General features: G+C 39.0%; 1 protein-coding gene across 2 annotated transcripts in view; it reads right to left on the reverse strand.

Annotated features, from left to right (window-relative positions):
- LOC130247811 (ubiquitin carboxyl-terminal hydrolase 24-like) overlaps positions 1 to 24,695 on the reverse strand; it is a 166,614-nt gene that overhangs the window by 119,229 nt on the left and 22,690 nt on the right. For both annotated transcript variants that reach the window (XM_056481274.1, XM_056481273.1), the window contains exons 2-9: positions 16,596 to 16,764; positions 15,896 to 15,963; positions 15,633 to 15,776; positions 14,887 to 15,009; positions 12,374 to 12,409; positions 12,188 to 12,253; positions 2,053 to 2,118; positions 1,851 to 1,925 (exon numbers count right to left, since the gene is read on the reverse strand). In XM_056481274.1, the coding sequence (XP_056337249.1) occupies positions 1,851 to 1,925; positions 2,053 to 2,118; positions 12,188 to 12,253; positions 12,374 to 12,409; positions 14,887 to 15,009; positions 15,633 to 15,776; positions 15,896 to 15,963; positions 16,596 to 16,764 (747 nt within the window). The remainder of the gene's footprint in view (positions 1 to 1,850; positions 1,926 to 2,052; positions 2,119 to 12,187; positions 12,254 to 12,373; positions 12,410 to 14,886; positions 15,010 to 15,632; positions 15,777 to 15,895; positions 15,964 to 16,595; positions 16,765 to 24,695) is intronic.

Below are 24,695 nucleotides of genomic sequence, written 5' to 3' on the forward strand. Positions count from 1 at the left end.
GACAGTCATAAAAGTGGCACCGAACCACCAAAAATACGCCGAAGAACAAAATCTAAAAATCCTTACATTGGTTAGACAATAAACAGAAGATTTAACTGCTTTCATTCAATTATTGGGATTTATAAACACACAACCACAATGACGTATGGTTTATCTGATTCTTTTTCTTATAATTTTCCTAGTACTAAAGTATGTAATAATGCAATGCCTTTGTAACTCTTTAGAATACTATGACCCTTATCTCCCTTATTCTGTGCAATAATCATTCAATAATCAACAATCAATTCAATTAAAGTTCATTTGCTTTTCACAATAATTATTGTTTTTAGAATAAAAAAAATGTTAATAGTTATAATAATAATAATAACACAGGCAACGGTGAACTTTAAAACAAAACAAAGACATACACATACAGACGACAAATATATGCAAGAATCATCAATCACTTTATTTCAAACACCCGACTTTGGTTATGAATTGAATTTGGAGTATAAACATGTTCATTCATTCCTTCATTCATTCATTCTCCTTCGGCTTAGTTCCTTATTTATCAGGGGTCACCACAGCGGAATGAACTGCCAACTATTCCAGCAAGTTTTACACAGCGGATACCATCCCAGCCGCAATCCAGCACTGGGAAACACCTATAGACTCTTACATTCACACGTGCACTCATGCACCACAGCCAACTTAGTTCCTCCAATTCACCTATAAGTGGCTCAGTGGTTTGCACTGTCACCTCACAGCAAGAAGGTCACTGGTTTGAGACCTGGTTGGGCCAGTTGGTGTTTCTGAGTAGAGTTTTCATGTTCACACCTTGTTCGCATGGGTTTCCTCGGGTTGCTCCGGTTTCACCTACAGTCCAAAGACATGCCCTATTGGTGAATAGAATAAACCAAAATTGGCCATAGTGTAAGTGCGTGTGTGAATTTGAGATTGTATGGGTGTCTCCCAGTACTGGGTTGCGGCTGGAAGGGCATCCGCTGCGTAAAACATATGCTGGAATAGTTGGTGGTACAACTCCACTGTGGCGACCTCTGAAATAGAGACTAAGCCAAAGGAAAATGAATGAATTCACCTACAGCTCATGTCTTTGGACTGTGGGGGAAACCAGAGAACCTGGAGAAAACCCACGCAAACACGGGAAGAACTTGCAAACTCCACACAGATATGCCAACTGGCCCAGCCGGCACTCAAACCAGTGACCTTTGTTGGAGAGGCGGGACTTGACATACCTGTCTATCATCCTCATGACGCAGCAAAAAGCAGAGCTATGCAGAGAAGTGCCCGCAGCTATGGGAAATGGCCTTATCCTATGTGCCTCTGTGTGCTATTGTGCGTGTCTTTAACGAACTAACCACACACACACACGTCTATACACACACCTCTTCAGTGTTCAATAAACCAGTTTGATTGACCTTAACTGCCTGATCCACTCCTGTGTTCTGATCGACACCCCAAGGGGAAGGCTAGAGAAATAAGAACCTCCTCAGAATACAATCCTAACCTAACAACCCAACAACCTTTCTGGGAGGCGACAGTGCTAACCACTGAGCCACTGTGCCGGCAGAATAAATGTTATATGTGATATTTGCACGTGCTTTCAGGTGTAACATTAGCAGCATTTACTATAAAGGGATGTAGTTCACTGAGACGCTACTCAAACTGCTGTCAGTATTAAAGAATGATTTGAATATGGCATAGCAATATCGAATGCAAAATTTTGCGTAGCTTAGCAGTGAACTATGACTCTGTGTGGTAAATGATTACAGAACAGGTTTTACTTTTGTTATTGCACAACAATCACATGTGATTCATTGCACAGCCCTAACTTTATATAGGTGGCTTACCTTGTCTTTCAGGTCTTTCTCCTCCAGGTTCTGCACATATGTTATCATCTTATGGATGACTGGGTCCAGCATGGGCTAGAAAATACAACACAAATTAATCAATAATACATCAAGCTGAAGGTGACACTAGTTTAGAAATGCATTTTTATTTATTTGTTACCGAATGTCTAAAAATCCAAGTATCATTGGTGGAAACACTTACCTGCACCAGGTTGGAGTTAAGGTATTCTGCACACACACCGAGTGGCTGAACCAGAGCGGATACACACTGAAAAAAAAAAACAACAACATACAAATATATTAAATTTATTCAGAATGCTGACATAAAAACAAATGACAAAGCAAACTTATAGAGAGTGTTTGAGGAAAATATAAAAAAAACGATATACTGTCATGAGTACACATTTTTTTTGTTTTGATAGGGAATACACTGAAAAAAGTGTTGCATGCAAAACGGTTGCAAACAATTTATTTGTGTTGAATTTAAACAAACAAATTAAATTGAGCAATGTTCAACTTAATTTGTTTGTTTTAATTCAGCCCATATAAATTGTTTACAACCACTTAACGTAAAAATTTTTAGTAAATCCAAGGAATCATCTTTGAATAATTTTTTTCAGTCTATGTTTAATCCTTGCACGTTTAATGTTGTCTTTAAGCACTTCATGCTTCCTGATGCTAACATGCTTTTTGGAAATGATGATTTTATTTTACAGCAGGACTTTGGACCTGCACACAGTACCATAGCTACGAGTACCTGGTTTAAGGACCATGGTATCCCTCTCCTAATTGACCAGAAATCTCACCTGGCTTAAACCACATTGAAAAACTATGGGCTATTGTCAAGAGGAAGATGAGGGAACAGAGACCCCACATGCAAATGAGCTGAAGACTGATATCAAAGCAACTTGGGCTACCATAACACCTCAACTGTGTCAAAGGCTGATGCTGTAATTAGTGTGAAAGGAGGTCTAACAAAGTACTGAGGACATAATAAAATACATTAACACACTTTTCAGAAGGTCAACATGTGTTTAAGATCCTTTTTTTTACTGTATTTGAGTTTTTGTCATCTTTAATCTATAATCACTAAAATTGAAACAAACGAAGGCTTCAAATCTTTCACTTTCTGTGTAGTGAACTAATTTAGCACACAAGTTTCGCTTTTTGAAACAAATTATTAAAACAAATGGACTTTCCCTCGATATTCAAATTTTTTAGCACATACCTGTAGTTAGATTAGGTTTAGTTGCAAGTAATTTTGCATAATCAATTCTAATTACAAGGACACCTTAAAATAAAGTGCTACCATTTATTTTTACGGAATATCTTGTAGGCAAATGTTTGATTAAGAATGTAGAAAATAAATATTAAATTAATATAAAACACTTAAAAAAAAAATCTAATGATTACAGGCCCATAAAACATAAATATTAATGCTAAATAAAAAGCTAAATCACGCATCCTAATTTCAATCAACCTACCCATAATCATACAAAACAAATTTTTAACAGTCATACACAGAGTTCAAACTAAAATATAGCACCTAGTCAGTCAGGAGTCAGGACGTGATTTCAGATGCACAACATCCCTCTCCTGGCGCCCATGTCTTTAAAGCTAAACGCCAACAGAAACACATCACCAATGAATCGCTTCTCTGTTTCATCAAATGACTTGTCATCCACTGGAGAGAGTGAATGAATCATTCCAGTCAGTGGAAGAGAGCAAACGGAGTCCTGGTCTTGTTTTCTGCTTTTAATTGACTCTTACCATCATTAGGAATTAAATTGCTACAGTAGCAGGGCATCCCTTTATGTCTGAGATTTAAGCCTAGCTGGCGTCTTACCGGCGGAGTTTCCTTTACGTGGCCACAGCAGGTCATACGAGTCACTGAAAAGACTTTCCTTTTCGCCTCCAACTTCCTCTTCCTGCGTTTAGGCCATTTATATGCAAATCCCAAATCAAAGCATCTTTTCCCTGTCACCAGCTCTATCTCTTAGTCCTGGCACGCAGATCATGCTAATGCCCACCTTCAAAGGACAAGCAGGCGGAACCAAAAACAAGGCAGCTTCACAGATCCAAGACAAGGGGGAGCATTTACACACTCGCACTAAAGAGGGACACCTCCCTCTGCTAATAATAATAATATTGGAGTCGTCAAACATTTCTCACATAATTTTCTCTGTCTGTCTATCATTTCTGAAGCGGTATTTAAAAAACAAAACAAAAAAAACTAAAACAAAACAGCCAATCTTATATTATTAATAAAGCAGCTACTTAGTAGTTTATTATGCTAATACTTGAGCAATGTGCAATGTATAGTGAATATTAGTGGTTAGAGTATGCACAGATTGCATTTCGAATTTCTACTGACAAATTATTATTTGGGTCATGCAATTTCTATTTTTGAATACTATTTAGGATGGCTGGTATGCGAATTTGGATACAGCAAAAAAAATAATTTTCAATTATATTTAATTATATCTATTATTATTTTAAAATGTCTATTTAAAATAACAAAATTTAACCCTGATGGTACAAAACTTTGAAACAAAAACTAAATGAAACAAAACAAAATCAAACAAAAGGAAATCAAAAAGCCAAGCCAAACAAAATAACAAGAATGTAGCCCTGATAGTAGAAAACTTTGAAAAAAAGCCAACAAAACAAGTCAACAAAACAAAAGCTAACAAAACAAACGCCAATAAAAGCCAACAAAAGCCAACAAATGCCACCAAAACAAAACAAACGTCAAAAAAAGCTAACAAAAGCCAACAAAACAAAACAAAAGCCACCAAAACAAAAACAGTCAACAAAACAAAAGCTAACAAAACAAATGCCAATAAAAGCCAACAAAAAAAAACAACAACGCCAACAAAACAAAACAAAAGCCACCAAAACAAAAACAAAAAAGCCAACAAAACTCAAGCCAATAAAACAAATCACTAAAACAAGTTAACAAAACAAAAGAAAAGCTAACAAAACTAAGCCAATAAAAGCCAACAAACGCCAACAAAACAAGTCAACAAAACAAAACAAATGCCAATAAAAGCTAACAATAAAAGCCAACAAAACTAAACAAAAGCCACCAAAACAAAAACAAAAAAGCCAACAAAACTCAAGCTAACAAAACAAGCTAACAAAACAGAAGCCAAGAAAAGCAAACTAAACAAAAGCCAACAAAACCAAAGCCAACAAAGCAAAACAAAAGCCAACCAAACAAAACAAAAGCCAACAAAAAAACAAAAGCTAATAAAACAAGCCAGCAAAACAAAGCAAAACAGGACCCGGAATTAAATGAAAACAAAACAAAAATAAAATGAAACAAAGAATGTAGCCCTGACACCACCAACACCACACACACTCACCTCTTTCTCCCAGCTCTCTGAGTCTGAGGTGTCCAATCTCGTGCTATCAAGCCATGCAACCACCTGTCCGCTTGATCCCATTCCCTCTCATCTCCTGCAAGCCATTTCTCCTGCAGTCATACCAACACTGACTCACATAATTAACACATCTCTTGACTCTGGTCTATTCCCTACTTCGTTTAAGCAGGCTAGGGTAACCCCTCTGCTAAAGAAACCCAACCTGGATCAAACGCTACTTGAAAACTACCGACCGGTATCCCTGCTTCCATTCATGGCCAAGATTTTGGAGAAAGTAGTGTTCAATCAAGTCCTAGACTTTCTTACTCAAAACAACCTCATGGACAACAAGCAATCTGGCTTTAAGAAAGGCCACTCAACTGAGACTGCCCTGCTCTCGGTCGTGGAGGATCTCAGACTGGCTAAAGCAGACTCTAAATCATCTGTCCTCATCTTGCTGGATTTATCAGCTGCTTTTGACACTGTAAACCACCAGATCCTGCTATCTACGCTTGAGTCACTGGGCGTCGCAGGCACTGTTATTCAATGGTTCAGTTCCTACCTCTCGGACAGGTCATTCAGGGTGTCGTGGAGGGGAGAAGTGTCCAACCTACAGCATCTAAACACTGGGGTACCTCAGGGCTCTGTTCTTGGGCCACTTCTCTTCTCTATCTACACGGCATCTTTAGGAACAGTCATCCAGAAACATGGTTTTTCCTACCACTGCTATGCTGATGACACCCAGCTATACCTCTCTTTTCACCCTGATGATCCCTCGGTTCCAGCTCGCATTTCAGCCTGCCTGTCAGACATTTCACACTGGATGAAAGATCATCATCTCCAGCTTAACCTCATGAAAACGGAAATGCTTGAAGTTTCTGCCAACCCGACTCTTCACCATAACTTTTCAATCCAGATGGATGGAGCAACCATCACTGCATCCAAAATGGTAAAAAGCCTTGGAGTTACGATTGATGACCAACTGAACTTCTCTGACCACATTTCTAGAACTGCTCGATCTTGCAGATTCGCACTCTACAACATCAGAAAGGTCCGACCCTTCCTATCTGAACATACAGCTCAACTCATTGTTCAAGCTCTTGTCCTCTCCAAACTGGACTATTGCAACTCTCTGCTAGCCGGGCTACCAGCTAGTTCTATCAAACCTCTTCAGCTGCTTCAGAACGCAGCAGCACGAGTGGTCTTTGATGAACCCAAAAGAGCACATGTCACTCCGCTACTCACCCGTTTGCACTGGCTGCCAGTTGCTGCCCGCATCAAATTCAAAGCTCTGATGTTTGCTTAAAAAGTGACCTCTAGCTGTGCTCCTTCGTATCTGCTCTCACTTCTGCAGATATATGTGCCCTCCAGAAACTTGCGTTCTGTGAATGAACGTCGCCTTGTTGTTCCATCCCAAAGAGGGAAGAAATCACCTTCCTGAACTCTCACATTCAATCTGCCCAGTTGGTGGAATGAACTCCCTAACTACATCAGAACAGCAGAGTCACTTGCTGTCTTCAAGAAACGACTAAAAACGCAACTGTTTAGTCTCCACTTTCCTTCCTAATCTGCAACTGCCTCTCTGGCTATACCACTAACCGTGCCCTCTCTCTCTCTCTCTCTCTCAAAAAAAAAAATAAATAAAAAAAATTTCTACTAATGCTTTGCTTCTTAGACTTTTACACACCTGAAACTTGTCTATAGCGCTTGTTCACTGCTGCTCTTATAGTTGTGTAAATTGCTTCCTTGTCCTCATTTGTAAGTCGCTTTGGATAAAAGCGTCTGCTAAATGACTAAATGTAATTGTAAATGTAAATGTAGTAGAAAACTTTGAAAAAAAGCCAACAAAACAAGTCAACAAAACAAAAGCTAACAAAACAAATGCCAATAAAAGCCAACAAAAGCCAACAAATGCCACCAAAACAAAACAAACGCCAAAAAAGCTAACAAAAGCCAACAAAACAAAACAAAAGCCACCAAAACAAAAACAAAAAAGCCAACAAAACTCAAGCCAATAAAACAAATCACCAAAACAAGTTAACAAAACAAAAGAAAAGCTAACAAAACTAAGCCATCAAAAGCCAACAAAACAAAGGCCAAGAAAAGCAAACTAAACAAAAGCCAACAAAACAAAAGCCAACCAAACAAAACAAAAGCCAACAAAAAAACAAAAGCCAACAAAACAAGCCAGCAAAACGGACCCGGAATTAAATGAAAACAAAAAAAAAAATCATCCTACCCATTCCAACCATCTCTGTCTACCCGTCACTCAGTTTGACATTTTTTCAGACATTATTCCACTTATTCACATTGTAATGTCTTTTTTTTTTTCAGACAACTGCATTATCTCAAAAGGCCCGAGGAGAAACAGTGTCCAAAAGCAATTCTATTAGTTCACATCTCAATAACTGGCCTTGATGCTCTCTTTTTTCCCTGTCTACAGGAATGTAGCATCTCATGTTCCCTCTCATCTCCTTCTCACTGTCTGCTGTGTGTAGGAAGCTCTCGGTGTTGGTGATGAACATGAGCTGAGCTCTTTAGCACACGCTATAATAGACTTTGCCCTCATTCAACTCTCTCTCTCACTCTGCCTCTCCAATTCTTCATTCATTTCTTTGTTATTACTCCATAGCATTGCTCATCCCAAAGATAACCAAGTTCTGCTCATAACTGGAATATTCAATATCAAAGAAACAAAAAACATATCTTTTATTTTTAAAGAGTTTTTTTCTGATGTTACTTTTGACAGTGTGTATAATTGATATTAGGGCTGGACGATATGACAATCTAGTATCATAATACAAGTCATCTCATATCCTGATAACAATATATAACATAATATAGTGCCTTTTCTGTAAATTCAATCAATCAATGTTTACTAATTCATACACTGATCATATGCCCATTTGTATGCAATCATATTTCGCACTTTGTCTAGAAATTCAGGGCAAATGTTTGATTAAGAATGTAAAAATATAAAATAAACATTGAAAAAATTATGATAATGATTACAGGTCCAACATAAAAATACAAAGAACATCGCTAAATAAAATGCTAAATGTAAACATTGTATTTTCAAGATTGCAACTTTTTCAGTGCTGTTTTTCACATTTCTGTCTGCATCCCCATAATCGCGTGCTATATTGCGCCAGTATACATAATGAAAAGTTTTACCGTAAACAATGCAATTTGACATAAACAATGGAGCATGATATAAAACGATACTTTGTCCATACAGTATACACTCACTGGCCACTTTATTAGGTACACCTGTCTTACTGCTCGTTAACGCAAATTTCTAATCAGCCAATCACATGGCTGCAGCTCAATGCATTTAGGCATGTAGACATGGTCAAGACGATCTGCTAAAGTTCAAACCAAGCATCAGAATGGGGATGAAAGGTGATTTAAGTGACTTTGAATGTGGCATGGTTGTTGGTGCCTGACGGACTGGTCTGAGTATTCCAGAATCTGCTGATCTACTGGGATTTTCACGCACAACCCTTTTTTTAATTTTTTACAGTGAAAGTGAAAGGTCAGAAAAAGAGAAAATATCCAGTGAGCGGCAGTTCTGTGGGCACAAATCCCTTGTTGATGCCAGAGGTCAGAGGAAAATGGCCAGACTGGAGATGACCTGACGAACCTTGTGGGCTACAGCAGCAGAAGACCACACCAGGTGCCACTCCTGTCAGCTAAGAACAGGAAACTGAGGCTACAATTAGCAAAATTGGGCAATAGAAGATTGAAAGAATCTGATGAGTTTACAACATTAAAGTATGGATCCATTCTGCCCTGTATCAACGGTTCAGGCGGGTAGTGGTGGTGTAATAGTGTAAGGGATATTTTCTTGGCACACTCTGGGCCCATTAGTACCAATTGAGCAATGCTTCAACGCCACAGCCTATCTGAGTACTGTTGCTGACCATGTCCATCCCTTTATGACCACAGTGTACCCATCTTCTGATGGCTGCTTCCAGCAGGATAAGGTACCATGTCAAAGCGTGAATCATCTCAGACTGGTTTCTTGAACATGACAATGAGCTCACTGTACTCAAATGGCCTCCACAGTCACCAGAACTCAATCCAATGGCTCGTTTCCACTGACTGATACGGTACGGGTCACCTTTATCAGGCTTGCGTTTCCACTACCAAGGGTACCCTTTTGGTGGGCATGGTGTATGACAGAAAGTTTCAGTCGACGTCATTCTCGCTCGAGGAAATGTCTACAGTAAAGCTGTACAGGTTGCTCACATATCACATAAGAAGCACTTCTCACAAAACAAATGCTTTACACACATAAATACTTGTGTAGAAATGTTTATAACCAACTTATATGTGAACATGAGTTGATTATAACTGCAGATCAATGACAGTGAGAAACAGCCTACTGTAATGTCTGTAATTATATTAAATAACTAAATAAATGAACATATATAAACACATACAGCCCCTTACAGTCTCCGATATGTTACCAACTACAGAAGAACGACACACAGCAGACATTTTGTACATATTTAGGTTCCAAAACAGCACAAAATATAGCCTACAGTCAGCGAAAACCTCTCATCTGTGTCTGTAATCTTCAGCAGCACATGTAGCCTCTGTTATACAGTAATTCCATGATTTCCAGTTCGTATTAGTCCAAAAGGTGAAGATAATAGTTAAACATGGCATTTTGTTCATGTTTGCTGAAAAAGAATGTGCTCCTTTTTTCCGGCTTCTCCTTTGCTTTCTCGCGCTTCACTCTCGCGTTTGTCAGTGTCTGACAGGATCGGGTTTCAAATATATTCAAAAAAATTTCGTCAATAATCAAGCGCTGGTTATTATCATCAGCTCAAAAAGTTTGTTATTTCAGATATAATGTTAGACGTGTGACGAACGCAAGGAAGAAAGCGAAACCGCTCGCACTTCAGACTGCCTCGTAAAAAACTACGAGGAACAGGGTAGATTCTGCTCTACTCTATGGCTTTGTGGCTGTTCATCAAGACGACGACAAGGTTTGTTTGAGCCCAGATCGACCATGACTCGTTATTATATGCATTTATAATTCCGCTATAATCTCTCGCTGTGAATTTCAAACATGGCAGGTTTTTTGTTTTCATTCTGGCTTGTTGCGTAAGTGAATGACGTGTCTCTGTAAACCAATAGTGTTCAGCTGTGCGTCTAGCTCCGCCTTTTGGTACCCTTTCGAAAGGGTGCCGAAAAAGTGGTACGGTACGGTTCAGTTCAGTACGCCTTTTGACAGTGGAAAGGCCATAAAAGCGTACCAAACCGAACCGTACCGTACCACTCAGTGAAAACGGGCCACAATAGAGCACCTTTGGGATGTGGAGGAACAGGAGATTCGCATCATGGATGCGCAGCCGACAAATCTGCAGCAACTGCGTGGTGCTGTCAGGTCAATTTGAACCAGAAGAATTAAGGCATTTCTGAGGGCAAAAGTGGGTCCAATCCAACACTAGATGGGTGTACCCAATAAAGTGGCCAGTTAGTGTATATACAGTAGATCAGTGTTTCCCAACCCTGTTCCTGAAGGCACACCAACAGTACACATTTCAACCTCTCTCTAATCAAACACACCTGAATCAACTCATCAGAACATTAGAAGAGACTCCAAAATCTGAAATGAATGAGTCAGATAAGGGAGACATCCAAAATAGGTATCGATAGTGTGCCTCCAGGAACAGGGAAGGGAAACACTGCAGTAGGCAACTTGTAGATAAAAACACTTCATCAAAGTTGCCCTAATACAAAAAAACAACTCCCATTCTTGCCTTAGGACAATTTTAACAAATGTTTTTGATCTACTTCAAATGTTGACTACTATATTGTCATATTGCTCAGCCCTATTTATCAAAAATGTATGTCTGTAAAACACATTTTCATTTTTATTTCATCCTGCAGAAACTTATGTATATGTCTAACAAATTAGAATAATGCCGGGCTATGGTCTCCACTGGCTCCCTAATGTCTGATTTGACTCTCAAACACTGTAGTTTTAAGAAGAGTTCTGAAAAATTTTGCTTTGTGTTGTGGACTTCTAAAGTATAAAGACTCGAATCGATCTAGTAAAACAGACTTAATCTTTTCATATCAGTGTTTATGTGGGATGAGGAAACATCTGGAGATTGATTTTCAGATATGGCAATGGCTGTTTGTTTTCCAACACATAAGATATAAGTGGACAAATAATTTCAACAGACTGGGCCAATCATCTGGCCAATTAGAGCACAGTAGACTCTTAGTAGAAACTAGCTTCATGCTGTGTGCCCCATGTACAGTACACGGCATCGGCTGTCTCTGTATAACAATGGCAAATGTGTTGTTCCTGTTTAAGAAAACTAATAAGCAAAACAAGAAATATGTGTATATACATTATAAGAAATACGTTTTTGATCTTTTGTAGAGGACCTACACTTAATCACTTTTATGTGTTCCCACAATGTTTTACAGCACCAATTGCTTGTATTTTTGGAAACCTAGCACTCGTGTGTTTTCAAGAGTCATTTTTTTTTTTGCTGAAACACCCACTAACCTAACCTAGTCTGCAATGGATTATTTGTCATACATATATACATATTGAATTGTTTGGCTCAATGCTTACATTTCAATATGCATTACAGACTGAAGGATTCACTGCAGTTAATTGGAAAATTAATATTTGAAGAGAATTTGAAACTCTAAACATCGTCTGAAAGTGGACATTTTTCTCTAGCTACCGTGTGTATATTCAGTAAATCCACACTTATGGCAAATAATATGTTCTTTGCATTGCCTTTAAAGTGAAATAACTGAACACAGGGAACATTGGATCCTGAGAAAAATGCTCATTTTAGAACAAAATTTCAGATGACACTTTAGAAATTTTAATTTCATTTGGAAATATAAGTGTGTAAAAATTGCATTAGTAAAAAAATAAAGTTCAATTCTAAATCTGTAACATTTAAATATGTACAAAATGCGCACTCTTACCCCGATCTCAATCTCTTCCTGGTTGAGCTTACACTGAATTGCTGTGAAGCCTCCCATTTCTCCAAACTACAGATAGAAACAAAAGTCATATTTAGTTATTGAACCACATAGACATGTCAGATGTCGTATGTGAGGTAACATAATATAACATAATGTGCTCTTGCAGTGTGTGATTGAATTTCTTACCCGATTCACCAAGTCCACTAGCCAGCCATGAGGTTCCTGGTATAAAAAGATCAAGGAAATTTTATTTTATATGGAAATAATTTGGATTTTTCTTCATTTATGCAAGTTGCTTATTTGCTAGATATAATATTTTATCTTATCCCTGTTCTCTCCTGGCATTTTGCTTTTTTTTTGTTTTTGTTTTTAATCACTACAGCGTAAAAGCCAGGACACACTGAGTCGACACCAAACAACTAGCTCCAATCAAACCCAACTGGGTTGTAACCTCACATTGTATCAGGTCTGGACCAAAAAGCTGCCCGTGAACACAACAAACATACAAAAGCTGACTGAAATGAGACCCAAGTTCTGCCTCTGTGCAAGAGGATGTGTCTTTCCACTTTCCACTGGCAGTAGTTTGTATTCTCATTCCGCAAAAGTAAACCGAACTTCTGAAGTGCACAAAGCGGCATTTAGTACCATTATCACAGTAACTGTCACTCACCATGAAGTGATTTGCTCATGCAAATACTTCTGATAATCTAATAATCCTTATCGTCTGAAAATATTTAAGAAATGTAGCAAAGTTACAGCCAGCCTCTTAGTGATCCTTCTTGGATTGAATTGTTTACTTTCTAAGTTACTTCACAACATCACACTCGTGCTATGATTTGTTGCGGAATAACGAGCGCTCCCTTCAACTGATGGACAATGCTTATTCGACAACGAGCTCTGACGTTAAGGCGATAAGAGGTGACGCATTTTGTCCAACAACAAATATTTCAGCTAAACATATATTTTAGTCAGAGTTATTAAACAGCATTGCATGGCGTGAAGTGCTTTTCACACCAGACACGGAAAGTGCTTTGCTGTGAAACCTAATTATTTCAACGGCTTGTGCTGTTAAGAAATAAGAAAGTTTCATTGCCAAACAAAGTGTCAAGCCTGGTTTATACTCGACACGTTCGCTAGTTTGCTCGATTGAGTGCAAGGAATGTAATGTCATCGATGTGTTTGTGGAGGTTCGCTTTGGGTGTGATTTCAGCTGGCGGAGACATGATTTCAGCTGGCGGAGCGCATCATTTTTTTAAGACTCGATTGAACAGTTCGTGCGGTGCTGCGTTTCATTTGAGTTAATATAATAGTTCTCATTTGAGAATATAAATAACTTTGAAGAGATTTTGTCTGAAACAGGCACAACTTTACAGACATCTTTATTATTCGTCCATGCGTGATCAAAGGAATAATCAGATAACCCAATAAACCTTGGCTAGAAATTGCAACAGTAGTGGGAAAGGAAAAGTTTGTGGTTTTTGGAAAAGTTTGGAAAACCCTAAGGGAGAAGTTTGTTAAAACCAAAAAGGGAGACCCAGATGGTTTTAATATTACAGAATATGTTTTTCCACCATTCATAGGTCTTACACTGAGGTATGCATTACAATTTTGAATTTAAAACTATTTAATAGTAACAAAATTAAATGAAGTCACAAATTATTTCTTTGATAACTGGAAAGGAAAATTTTAACTTATCAGTTTATAATATACTGATGCCATGTTTTTAGACTTCATTGGTGATAATGGTCAGGAATGTTGGACCATTATTGCCTTTTAGCATATCAGTAGAGGAAAAACTAGCCAGACAGTAATGTGTGAATTGTAGAGTGGGTTAAATAAAAAAGTCAGTTTTAGTAAGTGTAATTTTTGCTTTTATTCTTGCCATAATAAAATAATATGTTTGTAGAGCAACCCATGTTCTGTTATCAATAATATTTTAATAAACTTTAAAAGGTGGAACTGTCTGAGATATGAACAAAAGCAAGTGATGCATTAAAGTTTGAATTTTAAAAATCTGAATTGTTATAAAAATCTTTAAAATCATTAAAATAATTAATAAAAATAATTCATTTAAAAATCCGTCCAGTGTCATTTTAGAGAATATCTCAACAGCGAATGCGTCAAGTATGAAAGCTTCGTCCATTTCGTGAGGTGCGTGTGCAGTCAGCCGAGGTCCATGACTTGGTGCCAGGCGAAAGTATAAATCAGGCCTAAGAGGAGAGCACTGTTAACCAGCTTAAAAGATAAAAAATTTAAGTTAAACTTAAAGCCTTGCAAAATAACTTTAATAATAATTAGTACAAAGCATTTTTGATATTGGTTTTCGCGCAAGTGCATTCAGAACTTTTTGGTTTTTGGTGCATCCCTAATGCATCATACAAATTTTGCTGAAGTTTGCTTCCTTGGGCCTAAAAAAAGACGCAATGCTCTCTTACCCGCCCTGATTCAAACACAAATCCATACTGCCCAGTTATCAGAGAAAAAACTGAGCTGCTTGTACAAAAAGAGTTCATTCAACAATAATGTGCACACATGTCCAAGGGCACTTGACTTGGAAAAAGAAACTATGCAACTGTTGTCCTGAAAACACACATCCTGGAATCTACAAAACCAGTTTTTCTGTCCTTTAGATATGACTGTCAAGTGAAGCTTAAAGACAGAAGCACACGTCCGCACCCACACATGTACATTTACATTACCTTCTGGTAGCTGGAGCTGGGCGACACAGCAAACATGCTGTCCTCTCCGAACACTTCCGCCCAGTTCCTCTGACAGGCCTTCATCCGGTTCTTAAAGTGATACTCATTATCTGGGTTAAAAGCCTGTCAATACAACAATACAGTAATGTGTTAATACAATACAATACCAAAAAGAGTGAGTTTAAACTATGGAACTATGGCTGAATTCATTAGGTATTAGTTTGATTAAAATGATTATATTTATTTAAACCTTTATAGGGCACTCATTAAAATATTAATTGAAAAAACCCTGGGGTGTTATTACAAGACTTTTATGTAACATATACAATATCAGGAAAGTTACTACATGGTTTTTCGCCTAATTAATTTAGGGTTAGTTTTTAAAAACTTGGACAAAAATTCTTTGACATTCCATATTTTTTTAATGTAAATATGAAAATCAGGGTTCTTTGATCAAATATTGATAGTTCATAAAATTGTATTAAACATGTAAAATGTTAATAAACGTGTCTGAAAACATGGCACCTTTTCATTATTTTATGCAAAAAAAAAACAACCTGAAAATATACAACAATTTATTTAAAATCAGACAAAACATCTTTTGTAGTTTATAGAACGAAACAAAATTATGTTTCTTGAAACAAAATTTCTTAAAAAAACAAATATAAATTGTAAATGCAAAGACACTAAGAATTTCTAAGCTGTCTCTTATTTATTTATTTTCCCCCACACATAAGAGCGTGTACCATAGTAAGAACACCCATAAGGCCAATGGGTATGGGGTCTTGTTTGACTCTCTCTGCGACCAGATCCACCAGCAGCATCAGCATGTTGTAGATTCCCTCATGAATCTCCGTTCCCCACTTGTGCACCGCACTAGATGTCAGCAACTACAACACCATTTAACATCTAAATTATTCATCTCATCACATACAGCCATTCAGAAACAATTTCTCACACAACAGCCTGTAGCGCTTTACATTTTCATGTCTATTAAAATCACACAAACCTTTTTGAAGGCCTCAGGCATGCAGCGGTCAATGAACCTTTTGCAGTTCTCGTCCGCATCGGCCAGGCCTACAGAGAGAGAAAAAAAAAGAGATTTGGGATTCGAACCAAACATCCAGAGATGTACGTACAGATTAGTGATGTCAATTTCCAGGATTTTCACCAACTTAAGCCACCAATTAATAAATTAACCATTAACTTAAATAATGTGAGACATTAATCAGTGGCTTAGTGTCATTGGCATGAAAATATGTTAAAATGGCACCAAAAACACAAGCATCCTCACCCATAGAAAAATGTTTTTCCTGTAAATAAAAGGCTAGCTGGGTTGTAAAAAGAATCACTCGTTGATCATTTAAGATTTAATTTCCCCTCATACCTGCTGTACATTTTAAATGTAAGCCATTTATTATGTGCCTCAACACTATGCACACTAGTAATGCTCTTGCTTAACTGACTATTGCTTGGGCATGCAACAAATATTCAGTCACTGAAAATTACAGGCCGAAACTTGCATTTTTGGCTCTCATCCAAATAAACAGCTGAAAATATGACCCAAAAAAGGTTATTCTGCACTTCTGTTCAGCGCGCTGGTTCCACTGTACCTTAAGTAGTAGTCAATGTGCTTTCCTACTATTGAAAAGGTGTGCTGATTTCAAAGATCGCCAACAATTAATGGACTGTGAATAAATCAAACTCACCATGTCTGGCCAGGCAGGTGGAGGCGATGAGGCACTTGCCGAGTGATTCTTCTCTCTTGTATGGGATGGACCAGTGATCAGTGAACACTCTGCTCTCCAGTTCATACAGATTAGTGGTGGGGAACTCCATACTGTTCCCAGAACTGTTCCCATTCTCATCGTTACCCCTCTATAAGAAATAAAGAGTGAAATATGAACACCTGCAAATCTAATCTTTTAAAATTTTTACAGTACTATTGCCAGAATATTAATGCTTTTTCATAACAAGTAGTGTTGTCATGATACTGGAATTTGGTACCAACTGGTAATGAAATTTTAACAACGTCCATATACTGTTCTCTTTATATGTATGCTTGCTTGCATGTGATATAAATAAACAGCCAGCCAAACTCTGTTCAAGAGCCAGGACATGAGCTTCTTGATCCCTTTAATTGTGTATGGACACAAACTTAGTAGCCATTGAACTGAGTAAAAAGCCAATGCTTTCGGCAGGATTCAGAGGAGGACAGAAACTCTTTATGTGCTCTCTGCCCGTCCATTGCTTTCAGTTCTCTAAAGCGCGAAACTGCCGGAAATGCGCCAAAATAAGAGTCCGGCGGAAATGCGCCAAAATAAAAGTCCCGGCATAATACTTGTAAACAATAGCGAAAGGAAAACGAAACTTATACTAGACTAATAATGCTTTATGAAAAATATAAAATTGTTTAATTTAAATGTCCAACATGAACAGCACACAGTCTTTACACTTTTTAACAGAGGCAGAACACTCCCCACTTGGCATATTAATGCCACTTTAATTTTCTTGCTTAGTCTTCCTTGGCCAATAGTAAAATCACATCAGAAATTGGCCTAATGAATGTTTTCACATTCTTGCCTGAGGTTGTTCTAACCTCTACCTTGCGGACTTTTCCATCATCACTCGGGAAGACAGATGTGATTAACCCTAAAGGCCAGTCATTCCTTGGGAATTGAACTTGCTTTAATAGTACGACATCTCCAGACTGCAGATTTCGGCGAGTCTCGTGCCATTTGCGTCGAGGTTGGAGTGTGTTGATGTACTCTTTCCGCCATCGGTTCCAGAAGTCGCTAGCCAATGCCTGTACTCTCTTCCACTGACATTTCAAGAGGTCCTTTTCTGTGTAATTCTCAAACAGAACTGGTAATTCGGGCTTTTGGGTTAAAGCATTGTTGGACTGAGTATACATGGAGCGTAGGGATCTGCTGAGACAGAAACCAAAGGTCTGGCGTTTATGATTGCGGACACCTCTGCCATCAAAGTGCAAAGTACCTCATGAGTCAAATGAGCATATTACTTGTGCAGCAGCAAACCGTCTAGAATCCTGCGGGCTACACCAATCATTCGTTCCCATGCTCCACCCATGTGGGATGCATGTGGTGGATTGAATACCCATGTACAACCATTCTCATGGAGGTATTTTAAAAGAGAGTTCTGGTTTTCTTTGGCTTGTTGCATTCCCAGCTCCTGACTTGCTCCTATGAAGTTAGTTCCCCTGTCGGATCTAAGCTATTTTGCTGGTCCCCTCAAAGCAAAAAACCTTCTCAGAGCATTGATGCAACTGGCAGTGGTCATGGCAGTTGAACTATTCGACTATCGAAAAAGAGACCCTTGCTCTTTTGCTTGCATTGCAGCATTTTGAAGTCTACCTTGGTTCGAGTAATCTTCCTGTGGTGGTGTACACAGATCACAACCCACTTGTGTTTTTAAACTGTATGTGCAATCACAATCAACGCTTAATGCGTTGGGCACTTGTTACTCAGAACTATAACCTGGAGATCAGACATAAGAAGGGTTCTGAGAATGTCTTGGCTGATGCTCTCTCGAGAGCATAGATCATGTCTTGTGTTTTTTTTTTTTAACAAAACGAGTTTGTTGAGAGTGTTACGTGAGAGTGGGAGGGTGAGAGTGTTACGGTTGCTGTATATTGTTAGGTTTTTTGCCTCCTGTTCTCTCTCTCTCTCCCCGTCATATCCTTTAGGTCCACCTTCGTGACAGCCGGTTGGTTGGGAGACCCGTCACTCATCATTGGGTGACGTGGCGCGATGACATAAAAGGACGCCAGGGAGAGCGGAGAGGAGAGCGCTTTTCCTTTGATCCTGTTTTTTGTGTGTTTTGCCGACATGATTTTGTTATTCGTTGTTTTTGCTTAACTTTTGTTTGGATAAAATTATTTGTTATTATTTCTGCCCATTTTTTAACTACTTTGTTATTTTTTTTACATTTTTATTTTGATTGTTTGTTACTTTTTGGCCCAGCTCTTACCTGGCAAAAATCAAGAGTTTGCATTAAGAGTTGACTTTGTCCTCAGAGTAAGGTGGATAGGAAGATGTCGTATGACTTCCATTCTGCAAACACGTAGTAAATTCATTGTTTAAAACACCAGGTGTTGTTACACGCCATTTGTGTATTTATATTTTTGTATTCTTAGTTTAGTATAGGTAAGTTTATGGCGCTTGGCGCTGAAGATTTTTCTTTTCTTTTTCTTTTCATGCTTCTAGGTAGGTAAGGGGTTTGTTGCTGAGGTAGAATTCTTTTGTTATATTTATTTCTTTGATTTTGGCTTCACTAGCGTCCCCTTACTCTTGAGTTGACTTAATTTTGTTTGATACTTTGTTTCATTTGCTACTTTATTATTGTAAATATTTGTTATTTTTGTAAATATATCTGGGCATTCTGGTTTCACTTTCTTTGTATATTAAATCACTTTTGTTGGCAGTTTATTGTTTGTCTTGTTGCTTGAACCCAACACTTGTGAAAATACCACACCGTTTAAATGTTATTACTTTTACCCTAGACTAACATCTGAGGTTGTAACACTGGGCATGCATAAGTATCAGTCTCTTTGCTGCTGTCTCCTCTTCAGGTGTACGTATTTCGCTACAATGATGCCATCCTTTACATGCATGGGCTGTGTTGATGGAACTTGAAGCATGAGACTGTGCTTGATGAATCAAAAAAGAAACAGCTCTTAGCAAAGATTTCCATGTTGAGAAGTGCTGAAACCTATCTGAAAGAATGTTTCTTTTGACCTGAGTAGCAAAGCTAGTTACACATGGTCTGACTTCTGCATCTATCTCAGGATTAACCAGTTCAAAGGACTGACACTGTTGCTCTTGGGTCAGCTGGTAAAGGAAGCTAGGTCCTGTGAACCATGTAGTGTCGTCCAATTGTGATGCAGGTACAGATCTTGTGGCCAGGTCGGCTGGGTTTTGAGCTGTAGGCACATAACTCCACTGGTCAGGAGAAGTCGACTGATGAATCCGCTGAACACGGTTGTGCACATAAACAAAGAAGCGCCTGGACTGATTATAAATATATCCCAGGACCACTTTGCTATCACAATAGAATTTCACTGCATTGGGCTTGTGGTCTAGTTCATCAAGAATATGCTCAGCCATCTCCACAGCAAGCACTGCACCACAGAGCTCCAGACGGGGAATTGAAGGCTCTGGACGAGGTTCTGGCTTTGCTTTGCCAAGCACAAATCCCACTCTGACTTCACCTTCATCAGTCATAGCTCTGAGGTAAGCCACTGCCCCTATAGCCCAACTGGAGGCATCTGAAAAGACACACAACTCGGTGCACTTAGTGTTAGAAAGTGAATGTCGTAGGTATGTGCGTGAGATGCAGAGTTTACTCAGCTTTTGAAGTGAGGATTTCCATTCTTCCCACATGTTTTTTTTCTCCTCAGAAAGGACAGCGTCCCAGTCTTGTACATCTTTGGTCAATTCTCGTACCAATGCTCTGCCCCGGATCGTTACTGGTGCCACAAAACCCAAAGGGTCGAAGAGGCTATTCACGACAGAAAGAACTCCACGATGAGTGTAGGGTTGGTCGTTTGCTGCAACCTTGAAAGAGAAGGTGTCTGTTTTTATGTCCCAATACAAACCCAGACTTCTTTGTGTAGGCCAAGTTTCATTTCCAAAGTTTAAGTCTTGTAGACCAGATGCAAGATCTTCCATTGGGAAAGCTTGCATGACTTTGACACTGTTTGAGGCTATCTTGTGGAGTTTAATATTCGACTTGGAAAGTGGTTCTTGAGTGCACTTTAGCAGATCAATAGCTTCGGCTTCCGTTGGAAAGGACATAAGGCCGTTGCCACATAGAAGTGCCTGTTAACAAAGTGTGAAGTGTCATGTCCATACTCCTGTTCACCTTTCTGAGCAGCTAATCGGAGACCGTATATAGCTACTGATGGAGAAGGGCTGTTTCCGAAGACATGCACTTTCATACGACAGTCTATCACTTCTTTGTTCAAGTCACTATTGCTATACCAGAGAAATCTCAGATAATTTCTGTGATCCTTTTTCACCAGGAAAGCATAGAACATCTGCTGGATATCTGCCATAATCGCAATACGGTCTTTCCTAAACCTTAGCAACACACCTAACTGTGAATTGTTCAAGTCAGGGCCTGAAAGGAGCACATTGTTCAGAGAAATGACTTGGTGTTGTGCACTGGAATCAAACACCACCCGTATTTGCCCAGGCTTTTGTGGATGAAACACTCCGAAAATGGGTAAGTACCAACTTTCTTCATCCTCCTGAATAGGTGGTGCTCTTTCTGCATGGCCATTCTGGAAAAGTTTCTCCATGAAGGCAGAAAATTGTTCCATCATTTCAGTGTTTCTACTTAGTGTGCGTCGTAAAGAATTAAGGCGAGACAAGGCTTGTTCCCGATTATTAGGTAGCAATGATCTAGGTGACCTGAATGGCAAAGGAGCAACCCAGTTTTTTTCTTAATCTCGGTGGAACTCTGCTTGCATGATGTTTTAAAAAACATCTCATCTTCAAAACATAGCAGGTTTGTTATCGTTCTTGGTTCTGTCAAACACATTAACTCCAAGTTGATCTTCTGTTTGCACATCAGGAGTACAATGATTCAATGTGTTGGGTAAAACAACAGATTTATGCTCCCCACCATGGCATAGTTTCTCTTTCACTTGGATGTGATTCTGACATGGAGTGAGAAATGAAGGTCACCCATTGGCCAGGATGTTAGTTTTAAACACACCCACCATCGGCTTATGAGCTCTGTCAATGCAGACATCACCCACAATCACCCAGCCCAAATCTAACCTTTGTGCAAAAGGTGCATTGTGTGGCCCATTGATTTGTTGTCTCACTTTGTGTACCCGGATTATATCTCTTCCCAGCAACATTAGGATCTGAGCATCAGGATCTAACTCTGGGATGAACTGTGCCACGGATGTTAAATGTGGATGAGCAAGAGCGACTTCTGGGGTAGGTATTTCGGATCTGTTACTCATAATCTCGTTACACTCAATCAGTGGTGGGAGATCAAGACGTGTCTTACCATCCAGAGTTTCTATTTGGAAACCAATTGCTTTTCTTCCAGACATTTCCACGGAACCAGCACACGTTCTCAACAAATATGGAGAGGGTTTACTTTGGATTCCGAACAGTCGAAAGAACTCTTCCTTAACCAGTGAGTGGTTGCTCTGATCATCAATTATGGCATACATCTTGATAGCTTGTTCTCGCTGCTCTCTAGGAAATACATGCACCAAACACATTTTTGCGCAAGATCGCATTGCAGCATCTCCACAAACTTCAGTACACTTTGAAGTTACCTCAGGGGTAATAACATCTTGTTGTTCTAGGTTTGGTTCCTGCATCATAGGTGTAATGAGAGGCGGAACTGTGTCTGGATGCATAACTGTGCAATGTCTTTCAGAGTTGCAATCAGTACATTTGAGAATTGCGAAACATTCTCTGGCTACATGATTTGGTGAGCAACACCTAAAACACCTCTGATGTTCTTTCAAGAAGTCTTTGCGTTCTGTCAACGACATTTTTCTGAAGGCTCTACATTTGTTCAGGGGATGTGATTTATTGTGAATAGGGCAGTGCTTTATCAATTCTCTCTTAACAAGGTTCCTTTATGTTCAATGAATTAAACTCCTCACTTTTGGAAACCTCTGTTTTGTGCACCAACACAGGAAATTTGCTAGTACCGTGTTTGTAGACAGGTCTGTCATTTCTTACGACTGTGTGAACATTGTTCAAAAGCTTGAAACTAGGATCGTTCCTTGCTTTAGCTTCACTACAAACAAAATGAGTGAAGAATGAGAATGGAGGAAAACTGACCTTGTTTTCTTCCTTGTAACGTGAGCCAGCAAACATCCATTTTTCCTGCAAACTTGCTGGTAGCTTCTCCACTATAGGGTTAATACCTCTTGGAGTGTCAAGGTATGATAATTCAGGTAAATAGCCATCATTTTTTGCTGTCAATATTTCCATTAGCAGGTCTGCAAGCTCCCTGATTTTCAAATTGTCTTTCAGAGACAGACGTGGAAAGTTGTCCAGGTGTTTGAACAGGGCACTTTCAATCACTTCTGGGGTAGCATAACATTCCTGAAGTCTTATCCATGACAAATGGAGAGCCGCATGTGGGTTAGTTACATACACTGCTCGTATCCTCCTCACATGTTCTGATGACTCTTTTCCTAGCCACTTAACTAACAAATCCAGCTCTTCACTAGCTGATAGCTCTAAATCTTGTGTGGCGTTAACAAATGAAGACTCCCAGGCTCTAAAGTTTTCTGGATTATCATCAAAGTGGGTAAGGCCTGAGGTGACTAACTCTCTACGTGCTAAAAATTTAGCGAAATCTAACATATGTGTGGTTTCGTTTTGAGCATGTTGTTGGGTATCTGTATGGTCAGTGTATCTTTTCGCCCCTAGATCTTGAACTGGAGATGATTTGAATGCAGCACTTGGTTTGGAATGAGGTAGGTCATTAGAAACTCTTGTATTCGGTAGATTTATGTCACCTAATTTGCTCTGCTCCTGAATTGTATCTGTGACACCATCACACACATCAGTTCTGCTCTGTGACTTAGCAATCACATGAGGAGTCGATTCATGTGGACTTGCTGAAGAAGTGACATCCAATTGTAGCGTGGAAAAATCAGAAGTCACCTGAGCCTGTTGTTGCACATATTCCTTTGTTCTCATAGAAATCACGTGTGATGACACTGCACTTATTTCACTGCGATTTTCATTGCATTGTATTGTGGCCGCTGCATTCTCTAATGCTTCTGCTTCAGCCACAGCAGCTGCAGCTTCCTTTTCTACATCTAATGCTTCTAGATTTGCCTCTATTGTAGCTCTTTCCAGATCCAGTCTTGCCATCTGCTTTCTCATTTCAAGCTCTCTTTTGGTGTATGCCATCTTGGCCCGTGCAGCTTCTGCGAAGGCTCTAGCTTTAGCAGCAGCACTAGCAACTGAAGACTTGGAGGAAGAACATGAGCGTCTAGATCCAACTTCTGAAGATGACTTATCTTCACGTTTCCTCTCTTCAGGTTTCATGTTTGTTTTGGTGCTTTCCTCTTGCATCTGCTGATCCATGGCTTTTTACTGTACTGTTCTCTTTATATGTATGCTTGCTTGCGTGTGATATAAATAAACAGCCAGCCAAACTCTGTTCAAGAGCCAGGATATGAGCTTCTTGCTTCCTTTAATTGTGTATGGACACAAACTTAGTAGCCATTGAACTGAGTAAAAAGCCTATGCTTTCGGCAGGATTCAGAGGAGGACAGAAACTCTTTATGTGCTCTCTGCCCGTCCATTGCTTTCAGTTCTCTAAAGCGCGAAACTGCTGGAAATGCGCCAAAATAAAAGTCCCGGCATAATACTTGTAAACAATAGCGAAAGGAAAACGAAACTTATACTAGACTAATAATGCTTTATGAACAATATAAAATGGTTTAATTTAAATGTCCAACATGAACAGCACACAGTCTTTACACTTTTTAACAGAGGCAGAACAGTCCATTTCCCACGAACATTTGAATGCACGTTCTTAAACAGCGCTGATTTGTCATTGTGTTCACATGCTCAACAGAAATGACTGTGATTGGAAGGTCATCAGTTCATTAAACTCACCGCTGTTTAGTGAGTATAACCGCAGGTACAAAGACACTGGAGTGTTTCAAAGTCATGTCGATCAGCTGGTTTGTCTATAAGCTGACATTTGAGCGATCCGCTGATGAATAGCGACTTTAAAATGATCCAGTGTCTCTGATTCTGTGGTTACACTCAGTAATCGGTGGTGAG

This window comes from Danio aesculapii, chromosome 20 (assembly GCF_903798145.1).
Source record: "Danio aesculapii chromosome 20, fDanAes4.1, whole genome shotgun sequence".
Taxonomy (NCBI): domain Eukaryota; kingdom Metazoa; phylum Chordata; class Actinopteri; order Cypriniformes; family Danionidae; genus Danio; species Danio aesculapii.